This window comes from Hyla sarda, chromosome 1 (genome assembly GCF_029499605.1).
Source record: "Hyla sarda isolate aHylSar1 chromosome 1, aHylSar1.hap1, whole genome shotgun sequence".
Taxonomy (NCBI): domain Eukaryota; kingdom Metazoa; phylum Chordata; class Amphibia; order Anura; family Hylidae; genus Hyla; species Hyla sarda.
Genome location: NC_079189.1, coordinates 565,532,266 through 565,546,566, shown reverse-complemented (window position 1 = coordinate 565,546,566; position 14,301 = coordinate 565,532,266). Strand labels below are relative to the sequence as shown.

Below are 14,301 nucleotides of genomic sequence, written 5' to 3'. Positions count from 1 at the left end.
CTGCCACCATCATATTCACGTTATATACCTACCTGTATACTTCCCTCAGTGGCAAGCACTTCAGCAACAGGCACTGACTGTATAAACTGCATGAATCCTGTAAGGAGGATGACACTGGATTATATACAGACAACAGTATCTTTGTTTTTAGCCATGTACAGTATATAGGGCAGAGCGGCGAGTTGCTGTCACTTCCATCACACAGCTTTATATAAACAGCTGCTCCCCAAATGACAGCAGAACAAGCACTTTGTGCAGATCTTTCCTCCGCTTCTCCCAGACCTATAAAGCTGATTTTATTGAGATTTCCATTAAGCGACTCTAAAGTAATTGCATTTCTTAAGAATGAATAAAAGTAATAAATGGCCCCTCAGTAAAATGTGCCCACTGTAACAAAACGTGCGTCTATCCATCCATAAAGATAAAGAGCAGTGTATTTTTGTGGTGTAGGAATCAGACTTGGGAGCAAATAGTTGCCAACTACTGGGATCAACTAAGGAGTCTGTAAAAAATCAGGGACCTATAGGAATTAAAGTGGTTACCATGCTTTGTGCTTGTTGCCAGAACCTTGTAAGGTGTTAACTTCAGATCCAGATTTTCTTTCCGTAAAAGCTGGAAAATAAATAAACAAAAACAGTTTTGTGTGTACAACAAATGTAAAGAAGCTTTTATGCCCTCTGGAACACCAGCAGATAGACCAGTGTTTCCCAACCAGGGTGCCTCCAGCTGGAGTATATATAACTTTTCGTTAAAGTCAGATGTGTAAATGAGTAAGTGCATTTTTTCCCCCCAAATTTACAATTTTTACAAAAAGGTAATGGGAGAAAATGCCCCCGAAAATTTGTAGCACAATCTCTTCTGAGTATGGAAATACCCCATGTTAGGATGTAAAATGCTCTGCAGGCGAACTACAATGCTCAGAAGAGAAGGAGTCACATTTGGCTTTTGGAAAGCAAATTTTGCTGAAATGGTTTTTGGTGGGCATGTTGCATTTAGGAAGCCCCTATGGTGCCAGAACAGCAAAAAAAAAAAAAAAAAAATGGCATACTATTTTGGAAACTACACCCCTCAAGTGAGCCTTAAAACCTCACAGGTATTTCACGACTTTTTTATAAAGTGTACCTCTCATGAAAATTTTTTTTAAATATTAAAGATAAAGCCCTACTGAACAACTTTTTTATTGCTTTTATAAAAAAAAAAAAATAAAAAAAAAAACATGAAAGGAGGTAATTTTTTTAAACTTTAAAAAGTTCTCCACTAGGGGTCTCCCTAGCAATCCTGTCAGCAAGCATTTCTGACTCAGTGAGTGTTTCTGAAATCAGCTCAGTGCAGCTCCCCCCCTGTCAGACAGGCAGGAGGGAGGGAGGGAGGGAGAGAGAGCACTGAGCTGTACACAAGCATGGAACGAACAGAGAGGATACATTCCCTCTTCTCTTTTTTATGTTCCTCTCTTCTCTCTCCACTTTCCACATGGCTAATTATATATGCACTGCTTATCTCCCTCTCTCCACGGACTTGCTGTTGCTATGTCTACCTCCCCTGCTCTGTGCTTACAACTGCACTAGAGCATAGAAAAAATAGCATAGAAAAAATATATTTTTGGGTGTTTTAAAGCAAAATAAATGCAGGGATAGACTTTGTCAGAGTCAGGGACAGATGGGGAGGGGATTAGGGAAGGTTTAGATAGTGATAGGTACTCTTTAAAGTCCGATGTGTAAATGAAAAAAAAAATTCTCATTAAAATGCTGGTTTTTATCCAAATTTAAAACTTTCAAAAGGTGTAATAGGAGAAAATTACCCCCAAAATTTGTAACCCCATTTCTTCTGAGTATGGAAATACCCCATGTGTGGACGTCAAGTGCTCTGCTGGCGCACTACAATGCTCAGAAGAGAAGGAGCACCATTGAGCTTTTGGAGAGAGAATTTGTTTGGAATGGAAGTCTGGGGCCATGTGCGTTTACAAAGCCCCCTGTGGTGCCAGAACAGTGGACCCCCCCACATGTGACCCCATTTTGGAAACTACACCCCTCACAGAATGTAATAAGGGGTGCAGTGAGTTACACCCCACTGGCGTTTGACAGATCTTTGGAACAGTGGGCTGTGCCGGGGCCGAAAACATCACACTGCCGCTCAGCCTATCGCCGGCCGAGTCGGGACTTCACTGCGGCCGGTGATTGGCTGAGTGCAGTATGACTCGCCGACCACTGGCAACCAGGAAGAGGATCGCACAGGAGACCAGAGCAGGTTACCGGAGGCACCAGGGGAGCCGAAGGAAGCTATGTATCTATTTATTTTTTTACTGCCGGCAGTGTGGAGGACAATTTTTGTATTCTGGAGTTCTACTTTAAAAATATTCAGGAGAGGTACCGTATTTGAGTGGATAATTCAATTCAGAAAGAAAGAAAACATGCCCCTGTATTGTGAGTCATCAGCCACGAAGCAAACTTTGCAGGAGAGATCGTGGGGGTCCCAATGCTGGGGACCCCCGCAATCAGACACCTTATCCCCTATCTTTGGATAGGGGATAAGATGTCTAGGGGCAGAGCACACCTTTAAAGTGTTGAAGAACACACTGCCTTTCCTCTTCGTCAGGTAAGAAAATAATAAAAGTTTTCCATTTTGTAAAAAAGGATTTGGTAGATTGTAAGAGTGGGTATCGCTGTAATCGTATTGACCCACAGAATAAAGATAATGTCAGTTTTAGTGTAAAGTCAAAGGCTATCAGGGCATCAGGGTAGTTTTGCAACTGCTAAAGAGCCACAGGTTGGGATATGTACTATGTAACCACTGCAGACAGGTAGTATAGAGAAACTGTCCTAAATGTATAGTGATATTCATAGGGGAGCAGGCAGAACAGCACAAGGAAAGCTAGTCAGGTGCCAAATTCAAAATAAAAAAAATGTTTAGATAAATAACAATATAGCAATGGTGCACAGTGCTGCACTAATGACTTATTTAAAGTTACAAAAAAATGTATTGGTACACTTTAGGCTTCATTCAGTAAAATGCTAGAAACCACTTTCCACTTTGTTTACCCTGTTATTGGGGATGGGAGTAATGCATCTCAAGCTTCACCTTAGGCCCACTGAAAAGACCTTCTATGGGCAACTCTACAAACCACCTATATAACTATGTAGAATACATCCTACACTGATGTGACTGCAGAACCTCTTCACTACCGTGTTGAGGTCAGTCTTGCTCACCTTATCCATTAGTGAAATGATCTGCAGGATAAGCTGGTCCTGACGCAGGTCGTCTCCATTTTTGAATATCACTGGATATTTCCCTCCGTCCTCAGTCTTGAAATACAATTTTGCCGGCATGAGAGCACTCTACAGAGGGAAAGGTGACAGTGAGGTTAAGGCTAAAAGGTCCACGACGTAGTCATCACTGGCTGTAAGTGGACGGACAGGTCAATGAGGGCAAATATGATGGATTCTGCTAACAATCATCATGTAGATGTACACATAGCCTTATTGTGCTGATCAGTGAGACTGATGAAGCTGATACACAATGGCCCTGATTTACTAAGAATGGAGTGCAGTTTTCTTTGGGTTTAATTCCCTACAAGTATGGAATGTATATTTTCCTACATTTTGCACTTTCCCCTACAGTTTTTTATTTTTACAACTGTTCCGATCTGCGCAAATTCTGGCACAGATTTACTATTGAAAATGTGCCAGAATTCTGGCACAATTTGCACCAGAAAAAAAAAAAAACAACTGGCGTACATGCTATGTACCACATTCATACTGTGTTTTAGATCTTTCAGACAACAGGAATATGACTTTACCAAAAGGGGTGTGGCTTCTGTAATAGGGGTGTGGTTTATGATGAGACAACATGCAACAAAATCGTGCCAAAAATCTGGTGCACAATTCTTATGACTAATAATTTGAATAATTGGTCAAAACATAGAACAGCCTGAACCACTGTCATAAGTATGGAGTTTATAGTGTCTAAGAATTATAGAAGGGGCAAGTGCCCATAGCAACCAGGTCAGATTAAAAATTTTCAGTGGCCTAAAAAATAAAATAATTTTTAAGCTGGACTCTACTGTTCCTTTACACAATGGGGGAGATTTATTAAAACCTGTCCAGAGGAAAAGTTTCCCAGTTGCCCATAGCAACCAATCAGATCGCTTCTTTCATCTAGCAAAGGCCTTGTTTAAAATGAAAGAAGCAATCTGATTGGTTGATATGGGCAACTTTTCCTCTGGTCAGGTTTTGATAAATCTCCTCCAATGTTTGCTAAACTTCCCTCATAGTTTTAGTACATTTTCCCCCATTGTCTCTTGACCTGCATACCATTTATGGATGCTTCTAGAGAGCCTTGAGATGTCTGTCTTCTGGAGAAACAAGAACACGACCATAGGACTTCTAGCTGACAGTTCCTTTATTCCCACCCAAGACAGAGGATGAAAGTAATAGTCACGAGGCTGAGGGGTTTACCTTGAACAGAGAAGCCTTCTCTGGGATGATCCCCCGAATCTTCACCTGAGGCTCTAGAGGCAGAGGAATGGGCTCGATCTCTGAAAGGTTCATCTTCTCATTGTCTGCTAGTAAGGCCTGAAGCCTCTCATTCTAAAACAAAATAAGGACATTCTGTTAGATCACAGGCTAGAGATACAAGACTTCGTTTTGGGGCTTTTTCTTTAAGAGGCCACGATGGGTTAGAATTCATGCACTCGAAGAACGACAAACTCCTAGTGTAATTACAATCCAGGGATATACTCCTGATGCCGGAAAGGAACTGTATTAGGCAGGGTTCACAAAGCATTTCTGCAATATGCCAGAGGTATCCTTCGGCATAGAGTCAAAAAGTGTGATGTAAAAGTAGAAGCAGTCGGCACTTGTATGTGTAGCGTGGTGCTCGCGGACAGGTAATCGTCTGCAGTAGGTAAAGAATCCTGACACTCACGATAAATGCTTCAATCACCTCAAGTGTTTATTCACATCAAAAGCATAGATGTAACACGATAGCGACACGCATGCGTGATTCAAGCATTTATGGTGAGTGTCAGGATTCTTTACCTACAGCAAAAAATGTGATGTATACTGTAGCAGGCTCCTTTAATTTAATTGTCTAAACAATCACCTAGCAACTGTTTCAGTTCTGAACACTAATATACGCTAGTGCGAACCTGGCCTTGTGCCTCTAGCTCTATTCATCTATCCACCAGTCTCATATCTGTCTCTCTATTATATCTATCAGCCTATCTACCTAATATCTATCCATCCATCATATATCTCTCTCATATCTATCCATCCATCATCTATCCATCCATCATCTATCTATCTCATATCTATCTACCTAATATCTATCCATCCATCATCTATCTCTCTCATATCTATCCATCCATCATCTATACATCCATCATCTATCTATCTACCTAATATCTATCCATCCATCATCTATCTCTCTCATATCTATCTATCTACCTAATATCTATCCATCCATCATCTATATCTCTCATATCTAGGTATCTATCTAGTACAAGCTGGCACGGCAGCACTCCAGGAGTTGTAATAAGTAGTGGCTTTTATGATCACCAAAAAAAATGTGAACTATCTATCTCATATCTATGTATCTATCTATCTATCTCATATCTATCAATGTATCTATCTATCCTCATACCTATCTTTCTATCTCATATATATCTATCTCATATCTATCTATCTATGTAAACAGCAAAAAACAACAGCACTCCCAGGAATAGTATGATCAATTGTAGGGTGCAGGCTACTGAAAAAGAATCAAGTCTGAGGTTTTTGTGCATCAATAAAAAAGTAGAAACCAGTGCAGAACTCCTTTAAGGTGAAAAAAAGTGGATTTATTCCATCAGAAAATGTGACAAAAGCAGCAACATTTCGATCCTCTCCAGGATCTTTTTCAAGCTTGAAAAAGATCCTGGAGAGGATCAAAACATCGCTGCTTTTGTCACATTTTCTGATGGAATAAATCCACTTTTTTTTTTTTTATCTTAAAGGAGTTCTGCACTGGTTTCTACTTTTTTATTGATGCACAAGAACCTCGGACTTGATTCTTTTTCAGTAGCCTGCACCCTACAATTGATCATACTATTCCTGGGAGTGCCGTAGTGGCTAATGGCGCAGCACATGATTCCATGCAGCACGGCTCTGCTGGCCGATCACCTATTTTCCTCCTACCCTGCAGCAATCCGGTCTGATGAAGGTCTGTTTATGACCGAAACGTAACACTTTTGTTTTGGATTGCCGAATAAAATTATTCTGATTGCATCATAAGAAAGCGGTGTGCCTTATCTATCTATCTATGTCATATCTATCTCCTATCTCTCTATCTCCTATCTCTATATCTCTCTCTCTATCTATAAGAGCAGCACATCCTTCAGTAAATGGTTCAGTTATCGTTGGTTGCTTGGATGCAAAAAGAAAAAAAGAAAAGTTTAACAACATTCACTGTATCTCCGTCACAATGCTACATCTGTGCATGTGACTTATGACCTGTATCCTCATGTTACACAAAAGAGACAATGCTGAGACCAATCATACAATAAACTGTTTAGACTAGTGTTTCCCAACCAGCGTGCCTCCAGCTGTTGCAAAACTACAACTCCCAGCTGTCCGGGCATGTTGGGAGTTGTAGTTATGCAACAGCTGGAGGCACGCTGGTGGGGAAACACTGGTGTAGACAGCAGACTGGCACACAGGGAAGGAGGAGGAGAGACTGGCACGTACCTTTTTTTTGCGGTTGCCACTTTCACGCTGCACTGCTTTCATGAGATTAACCAGTCTTTCTACAAAGGTTTGCTGTGTCGCCAGCAGCGAGCGCATCACTCTGACAGACTTATCGCCCTAGAGCAGGGAATAGCAGGGAAGAAGAAAAATAAAAATGAACTTGTCTCGCCTGTTACCGAAGGTCTCATCTGCTTGTACGACAATGCAGCCGCTGCTCCTTAAAGTGCTGAATGTCATTATACAACCAAGAAAGTAACATTTTATTAATCTGCGTCTTGTTATTACACAAGGGCGGTGACATATTGAGGGTCTGTCTTGTGGGACCCCCAAGCCGTGGTTGTTGACCAGCTAGTTGACTGCAGAGTCACTATCCATAGCAATGAATTGGACACTTGGCTGTTTTTAAAATTCTATTCAACAATAAGAAAAGGGGCTGCTAATGGCAAGAAACACTCAGGTTGGCTTGGGATCCCACAATCTTAGCGACAGGGAGTCATAGAGATCTGCAACTGACACACACACTTATGTTACCTTTATGGTACACGGGCATGTCTGTAGGATAGGCCTTTGCTTACTGATCTATCAGAATCAACCACTAGGACCACCCTCATCTTCAGAATGAAGAGGCTGAAATGCTAGGCTCCTGCACCATTTTTAAAGTAACAAAAAAAAAATCCTATTTACTTTAAAGGCGCTGCGTTTCACTTCCCTGCAGAGCTGGTGGCCATGGGCACAGCCAAGAATGAAAAATACCTAAGGAATGGTCTCCTAGTTCCATAGTCTGGCAGGGGGTCCCAAAGGTAGAACCCTAAAAGTGATCACAATGTTACGCAACATCCTAACAATATGCCACAAGATTATATGATAAGATTCACTCATTAAGTTTACAACCATGTGCAAGATTTTTCCTGAGGAAAGATGCCTGCAGAGCATCGCTCAGCAGTTTGCAGCCTAATGTAAGGCTCATAAAATAGTGTGTTTACATAGCCCTAGGTGAATTGAAAAGTGAAGGACCAGAAAAAAAGAAGGAGGAAGGAAATTTCTTATGAAGGAAAGTTTAGAGATGTGGAGAGCAAGGTCAAAAATCATACAGGTAGTTTTAGGCCCCTTTCACATTGTCGGTGCTCCCCGTCAAGAACGTCTGTCAAAGTCTCTCTTTTTTTTTACTTTAACGGCCGTTTTCATGACAGTTAGCAATGGGCATCAACGGGTCCTAGCGGCTCCCATTTACTATTATGGCACCATTATTAATAGTGGGAGAAAAAGACGGCACAAGTAGAAATATTTCTCCCGCTATTCTGCCGGGTCTCCCGACGGCTGTCAAACTGCCGTGTACCAACGGCAGTGTGAAAGAAGCCTTAGATAAAAAAAAAAAAAGTCTTTATTTACGTAGCACATACAGATACCGCAGTGCTGTACGCTCAAATTGGATTCCTCATCAGAACCTATTGTAGATCAGTGCAACATACTGCTTTTTGATTTACTATGAAGGGTTCTCCACCTTAAAGGAGAACTCCAGAATGCAAAAATTGTCCCCCATACTGCCGGAAGTAAAAAAATAAAGATGTACATACCTTCCTTCACTTCCCCGGGGCCTCCTGTAACCGGCTCCGTTCTCCGCCGCGATCCTCTTCCTGGTTGCTGGTGGTCGGCGAGTCATCCTGCGCTCAGCCAATCACCGGCCACAGTGAAGTCTCGACCCGGCCGGCGATAGGCTGAGCGGCAGTGTGAGAACGCTTCAGGACACAAAATTCTTCACTACATCGGCACCTGCGGCCAGGGCCAAAAACATCACACTGCCGCTCAGCCTTTCGCCGGCCAAGTTGGGACTTCGCTGCCGCCGTTGATTCGCTGAGCGCAGTATGACTCGCCGACCACCAGGAAGAGGATCGCGGCGAAGACCGGAGCAGGTTACCGGAGGCCCCGGGGGAGCGAAGGAAGGTATGTATATCTTTATTTTTTTACTGCCGGCAGTATGGGGGACAATTTTTATATTCTGGAGTACCTGTCAGTACCTGTCACCAAATTTTTATATATTGTTCCTTATGTAATTATAAGACACTGTGCTATTTATCTGCTGTTGAAATTCTCAACCTTTAGTTTTTTTATGAATGTTTTAATATGATTGAAAAAACGTCCACTAGGTTGCTCTGTTCCGTTCCCTGCATAAGTCCAAGAGTTAGTTTGGTCTCCTCCTGGACTTGCAGAAGTCCAAACTCAGGAAGTGGGTGCGGGGCATGGCGAGGCACAGATCTCACAGGTATCAGTGACGTCGCGCCGGCTGGGGAACGCCCACTTTCGCCTGCCGGGAGCTCACACAATGTGAGCAAGGGCAAAAGGTATGATACACAGCTTTTTAAAGCTCAGAAAAAAAAATGTAAGAGCAGGAGGGGTGTTAGGAGCAGTTAGGGAATATAATATAAGTTTGTTTACAAAATATGGTTTGATGACAGGTACTCTTTAATCCTCTACTCTCAGTTCACCACCACATCGGTAAACTGGTTGGTAGGAGGCATTTTCTGACAAACATGTGAGTCTACAGTTGTCAGGCAGTACCTCTCTAGTTGACTGTCAGAACAGACAGGACAAAGCAAGTTGGCAAATGCCCTGAGCAATGACAGACAGGTTAGTGGAGAAACTCCTTAGAGTTGCATTAGGATGTCCGTAAAATCGTTGCAATACAGCACATTCCAAGGTCACCTATCTGAAGCACTTAAGACGGCCATTCATGTATTGTTATGTGGCAGTAAAGTGGATGTGGTTGTGAAAAGAAATGTGCTAGTTTGGTGGTTGTACCTTTAGAAGTGCCTGACTGAAGCGTCTCATGACATTTAGGTACATTTCATGGGTCTTATGATCCCTCAACTCGGTGTCCTGGTCTTCACATTCCACAATAACATACCTGCAAAAAGAAAACACAGCCAGAGTAACACATCTACAATATCCAGAATAGAGAGTCAATAGTCCAGTATTTGCCAACCAATGTGTCTCGAGCTGTTAAAAACCTACAACTCCAGGCATGGCCAGACAGCTCTCTACAGATGGGGGCAAACTGGTTGAGAAGATCTGAAGTAGTCAGTGAATGTCTACATACCAATATAAGTAGTTGGCCAGGGTGGAGTTTTTACAAGCTCTGGAGATGAGGAATGTGCAGAGATCTTGCTGCAAAATAGAAAATGGGATGGTTATAATATATATGATGACATTATATATGTGTGTGTGTGTATGAAATAGACAGAATAAAAAATAAAATAAAAAAACACACACATTATATATCAAAAAAATAAAGGGAACACTAAGATAACCCATCCTAGATCTGAATGAATGAACTAATCGTATGAAATACTTTTGTCTTTACATAGTTGAATGTGCTGACAACAAAATCACACAAAAATTATCAATGGAAATCAAATCTATCAACTCAAAATCAAAGTGGAAAACCACACTACAGGCTGATCCAACTTCATGTAATGTCCTTAAAACAAGCCAAAATGAGGCTCAGTAGTGTGTGTGGCCTCCACGGGCATACTCCTGATGAGGCGGCAGATGGTCTCCTGAGGGATGTCCTCCCAGACCTGGACTAAAGCATCTGCCAACTCCTAGACAGTCTGTGGTGCAATGTGGCATTGATGAATGGAATGAGACATGATGTCCCAGATGTGCTCAATCGGATTCAGGTCTGGGGAACGGGCGGGCTAGTCCATAGCATCAATGCCTTCCTCTTGCAGGAACTGCTGACACACTCCAGCCACTTGAGGTCTAGCATTGTCTTGCATTAGGAGGAACCCAGGACCAACCACATCAGCATATGGTCTGACAAGGGGTCTGAGGATCTCATCTTGGTACCTAATGGCAGTCAGCCTACCTCTGGCAAACACATGGAGGGCTGTGCGGCCTCCCCCCAAAGAAATGCCACCCCACACCATTACTGACCCACCTCCAAACTAGTCATGCTGGAGGATGTTGCGGGCAGCAGAACGTTCTCCACGGAGTCTCCAGACTCTGTCACATCTGTCACAAGTGCTTAGTGTGAACCTGCTTTCATCTGTGAAGAGCACAGGGTGCCAGTGGCAAATTTGACAATCTTGGTGTTCTCTGGCAAATGCCAAACGTCCTGCACGGTGTTGGGCTGTAAGCACAACCCCCACCTGTGGACGTCGGGCCCTCATACCACCCTCATGGAGTCTGTTTCTGACAGTTTCAGTGGACACATGCACAATTTGTGGCCTGCTGGAAGTCATTTTACAGGGCTCTGGCAGTGCTCCTCCTTGCACAAAGGTGGAGGTAGCAGTCCTGCTGCTGGGTTGTTGCCCTCCTACGGCCTCCTCCTCTATGTCTCCTGATGTACTGGCCTGTCTACTGGTAGCGCCTCCATGCTCTGGACACTGCACTGACAGACACAGCAAACCATTTTTCCACAGCTAACATTGATGTGCCATCCTAGATGAGCTGATCCCATCTGACAAGAGGCCTCCTCTACATGGTGGATGGGGGTACACATTTTGATCAAAAATTGTGCTAATAGACTCCCTTTTTTGACCAAGAGTGCTGCTGAAACCTTCTTTTTTTGCATACTTTGTATTTGCCACAGCAGCGTGTATAAGATAGTTGTGCTGGCCATTTTTCTTTTTTGTGTTTTGCTATGCATGTTAGGGGGAGGGACACCCTCTCTAGCCATGCACCCCTCCCTGTTCACAGGAGGTTTTTTAATTGATAATGGATCCTGCATTTCACCAAGTCAGAGGCCATATGCCCAGCAGAGGTGAGTGGATTAAGCATGTTAGGGTCCCATCCGACAAGAGGCCACCTCTGTGTGGTGGATGGGGACACTTTTTGTTCAAAAAGTGCGCTAAGAGCATACATTTTTTGACCAAGAGAGCTGCTGCAACCTTCTTTTTTTTTATACTTTTGTAGGCTGTAGACTCAGTCTCATGCTACTACTAGAGTGAAAGCACTGCCAGCATTCACAAGTGACCAAAACATCAGCCAGGAAACATAGGATCTGAGAAGTGGTCTGTGGCCACCACCTGCAGAACCACTCCTTTATTGGGGGTGTCTTGCTAATTTCACAGCATGTGAAATTGATTGTGAATCAGTGTTGCTTCCTGAGTGGACAGTGTGATTTCACAGAAGTGTGATTGACTTGGAGTTACATTGTGGTGTTTATTTGAGCTCTTTATTTTTTGAGCAGTGTATTATATATTTTTTTTATGACAGATATAAATAAATATGAGATACATATATAGATAGATACTAGAATGCAGAATACCTCCAGATTTTCAGCTTCTCCTCCATCTTTGGTCTTAGTAGGTGCTGGAGATGATGGGTGCGTACTAGAAATAATCTGTGAACTGAAAATATATAAACCATTTATAAAATCTGAAATATGGGTCCCGCAAGTATAACCATGGGTTCCCCTCATACAGCTAAGGAAAAACCATAATCCAACTACCCATAAGGTCTGAGGGGGAAGGTACATGATACCAAATATCTCTTACTGAGATCTGAAACCCTGTCATGCTCCACCCCTTTAGATCCTAGATGTAACAACAGTATCAGACACAAAGTGATCCTTTAATTACAAGTTGCTTTATTGGTCTCCAATGTCCCATTATATTACTGCTGTATGTCTGTAAAGATTATTGGGACAGGTTCAGATTTGCTATATGTGGACTTAATATGTTAAAGAGTACCTGTTACCAAATAAAACTTTTAATATAGAGTGTTCCTTAAGTAATTAGCTGACAGACACTTTCCCATTCACTTGCTTTTAAAATTATCAACATAAATATTTTTTAAAATGTGATATAAAAAAAAAAAAAAAAAAAAACGGCCACTAGGTGGCTCTGTTCTGTTCCCTGTCACAATTAATACAGTGAGTTTGGTCTCCTCCCAGCCTGGCAGGAGTCCAAACTCAGGAAGTCCTTCTCTGCACTGAGCTTGATTGACAGCTGCACAGAAAGTGAAAGCTCCACAGATTCTTACAGAAAGCCACACAGACTGAAAGCTGCAGGAGAGCCTGAAAGCAACACAGACTGAAAGATGCACAGAGCTTGAGGTCTTCTATTCATCACAGCACTGCAACCATGCGAGGACAGAAGTGGTCCCGCCAGCAGGCTTCAGTGATGTCATGCCTGCTGGGAAACGCCCACTTGCACTATGTGAGCAAGAAGAAAGATATGATACACAGCTTTTTAAAGCTCTGAATTTTTTTATTTTTTTTTTTAAGGGTGGGAGGGGTGTTAGGAGTAGTTAGGGAATGTAGCCTGAGTTAGCTTAGAACAGTTTATTTGGTGACAGGTACTTTTTAAGTCCACATAATGTGTGCGCTATACCTGTCAATGTCTCCGGGGTTTGCTCCTGAGGTCAGCATGCTGTCAAGCATTGTGCCCTGGCTGTCCTTCTTTGTTGGTTCTAATCCGTTCTTTATATCCTCAAAGTTTTCATATTTCAGAGCTTGAACTAACTGTAACAAGTACATTAACAGATCCTATAGGGGACAAAACACAAGATAATTAAAAAAATGTCTAAATGTCCAGATATCTGAACATGAATGTTTAGGATATGTCTTAGTCTGGGTTCACACATAGCATTTTTTTTTTTTTGCAGAAATGGTTACAAAACACACAAAATAAAAAATAAAATAAAAAAAAAAACACCGACCAAAATTGTATGTGTGAACCCTTAGGCAGCAGCTGTATTGACTTTTGCTTACTACCTGCAGCAGTCATCTTGTGAAACAGCCTTGTATAATCTTATACTGAGCATACACTCACACTGCTGCTGCCTGTGTGAGCTCTCAGCCCTTCCCCCTGCACAATGTGCTGTGGGTTCTCCCGATCTCTATGCTGGTGTTGTTGTGTGATCTTTCCCCCTGCAGAGTGTGTGTGTTTTCTCCTAATTTAAAAATGCACTCTGGTAATTTTTTATTTATTTTATACTTTTATAGTGCAGCATATGCTATTATTGGAGAATAATGTAGAGATTCTTGTGTATGTCTTGTTTGTTTACCCGTTTTAGCTGATGTGGCAGGCATGAGATTGGTGCCATGTCGGTTTGCAATTCCGCACTGAAGTAATTCTGTAATGCACCTTAATTTCCCATGACTCCTCTGGCTGAGAGTGTGGTGTTCGATCACCGCACCTGGTCATCTAATTAGACTACTGGTGCTGAAGTTTACCCAGGTGGACTCAATAGACTCATGAGTGGGTTGAGGTAAGTTCACATTATGTGCAGTTTTGATGCGTTGCTTATTCAAAGTTTGTTTTTTAGAGAAATATTATCAGTTATTTGACCTATAATCACAACTGAGGTGTTTTATAAACAAGTCCTCAGGTTTTGGTTCACATATTGAATTCTTATGGTATTTTATCTTTACATATTTTTACATTTTTGGCTGTTTGTGCTGCTTTGATATTGCTATGATTTACTCAACATTGTGGCAAAAATTATGTTGTGAAATATAAAATATTTTACCACAATGTTGGAAAAAGTCACAATTGAAAAAAAAAAAATTAAATTTTTTATTTTTATTTTTTTTAAATTGACTGGTGCCAGAAAGTTATACAGATTTGTAAATTAT

At 41.9% G+C, this 14,301-nt stretch overlaps 1 protein-coding gene across 1 annotated transcript in view; it reads right to left on the bottom strand.

Annotated features, from left to right (window-relative positions):
- The window catches only part of PIK3C3 (phosphatidylinositol 3-kinase catalytic subunit type 3), a 189,372-nt gene that overhangs the window by 97,886 nt on the left and 77,185 nt on the right, over positions 1–14,301 (bottom strand). The window contains exons 11-19 of the mRNA XM_056523238.1: positions 13,055–13,209; positions 11,989–12,070; positions 9,814–9,881; positions 9,516–9,621; positions 6,720–6,836; positions 4,452–4,583; positions 3,204–3,332; positions 543–612; positions 33–97 (exon numbers count right to left, since the gene is read on the bottom strand). Of these exons, the coding sequence (XP_056379213.1) occupies positions 33–97; positions 543–612; positions 3,204–3,332; positions 4,452–4,583; positions 6,720–6,836; positions 9,516–9,621; positions 9,814–9,881; positions 11,989–12,070; positions 13,055–13,209 (924 nt within the window). The remainder of the gene's footprint in view (positions 1–32; positions 98–542; positions 613–3,203; positions 3,333–4,451; positions 4,584–6,719; positions 6,837–9,515; positions 9,622–9,813; positions 9,882–11,988; positions 12,071–13,054; positions 13,210–14,301) is intronic.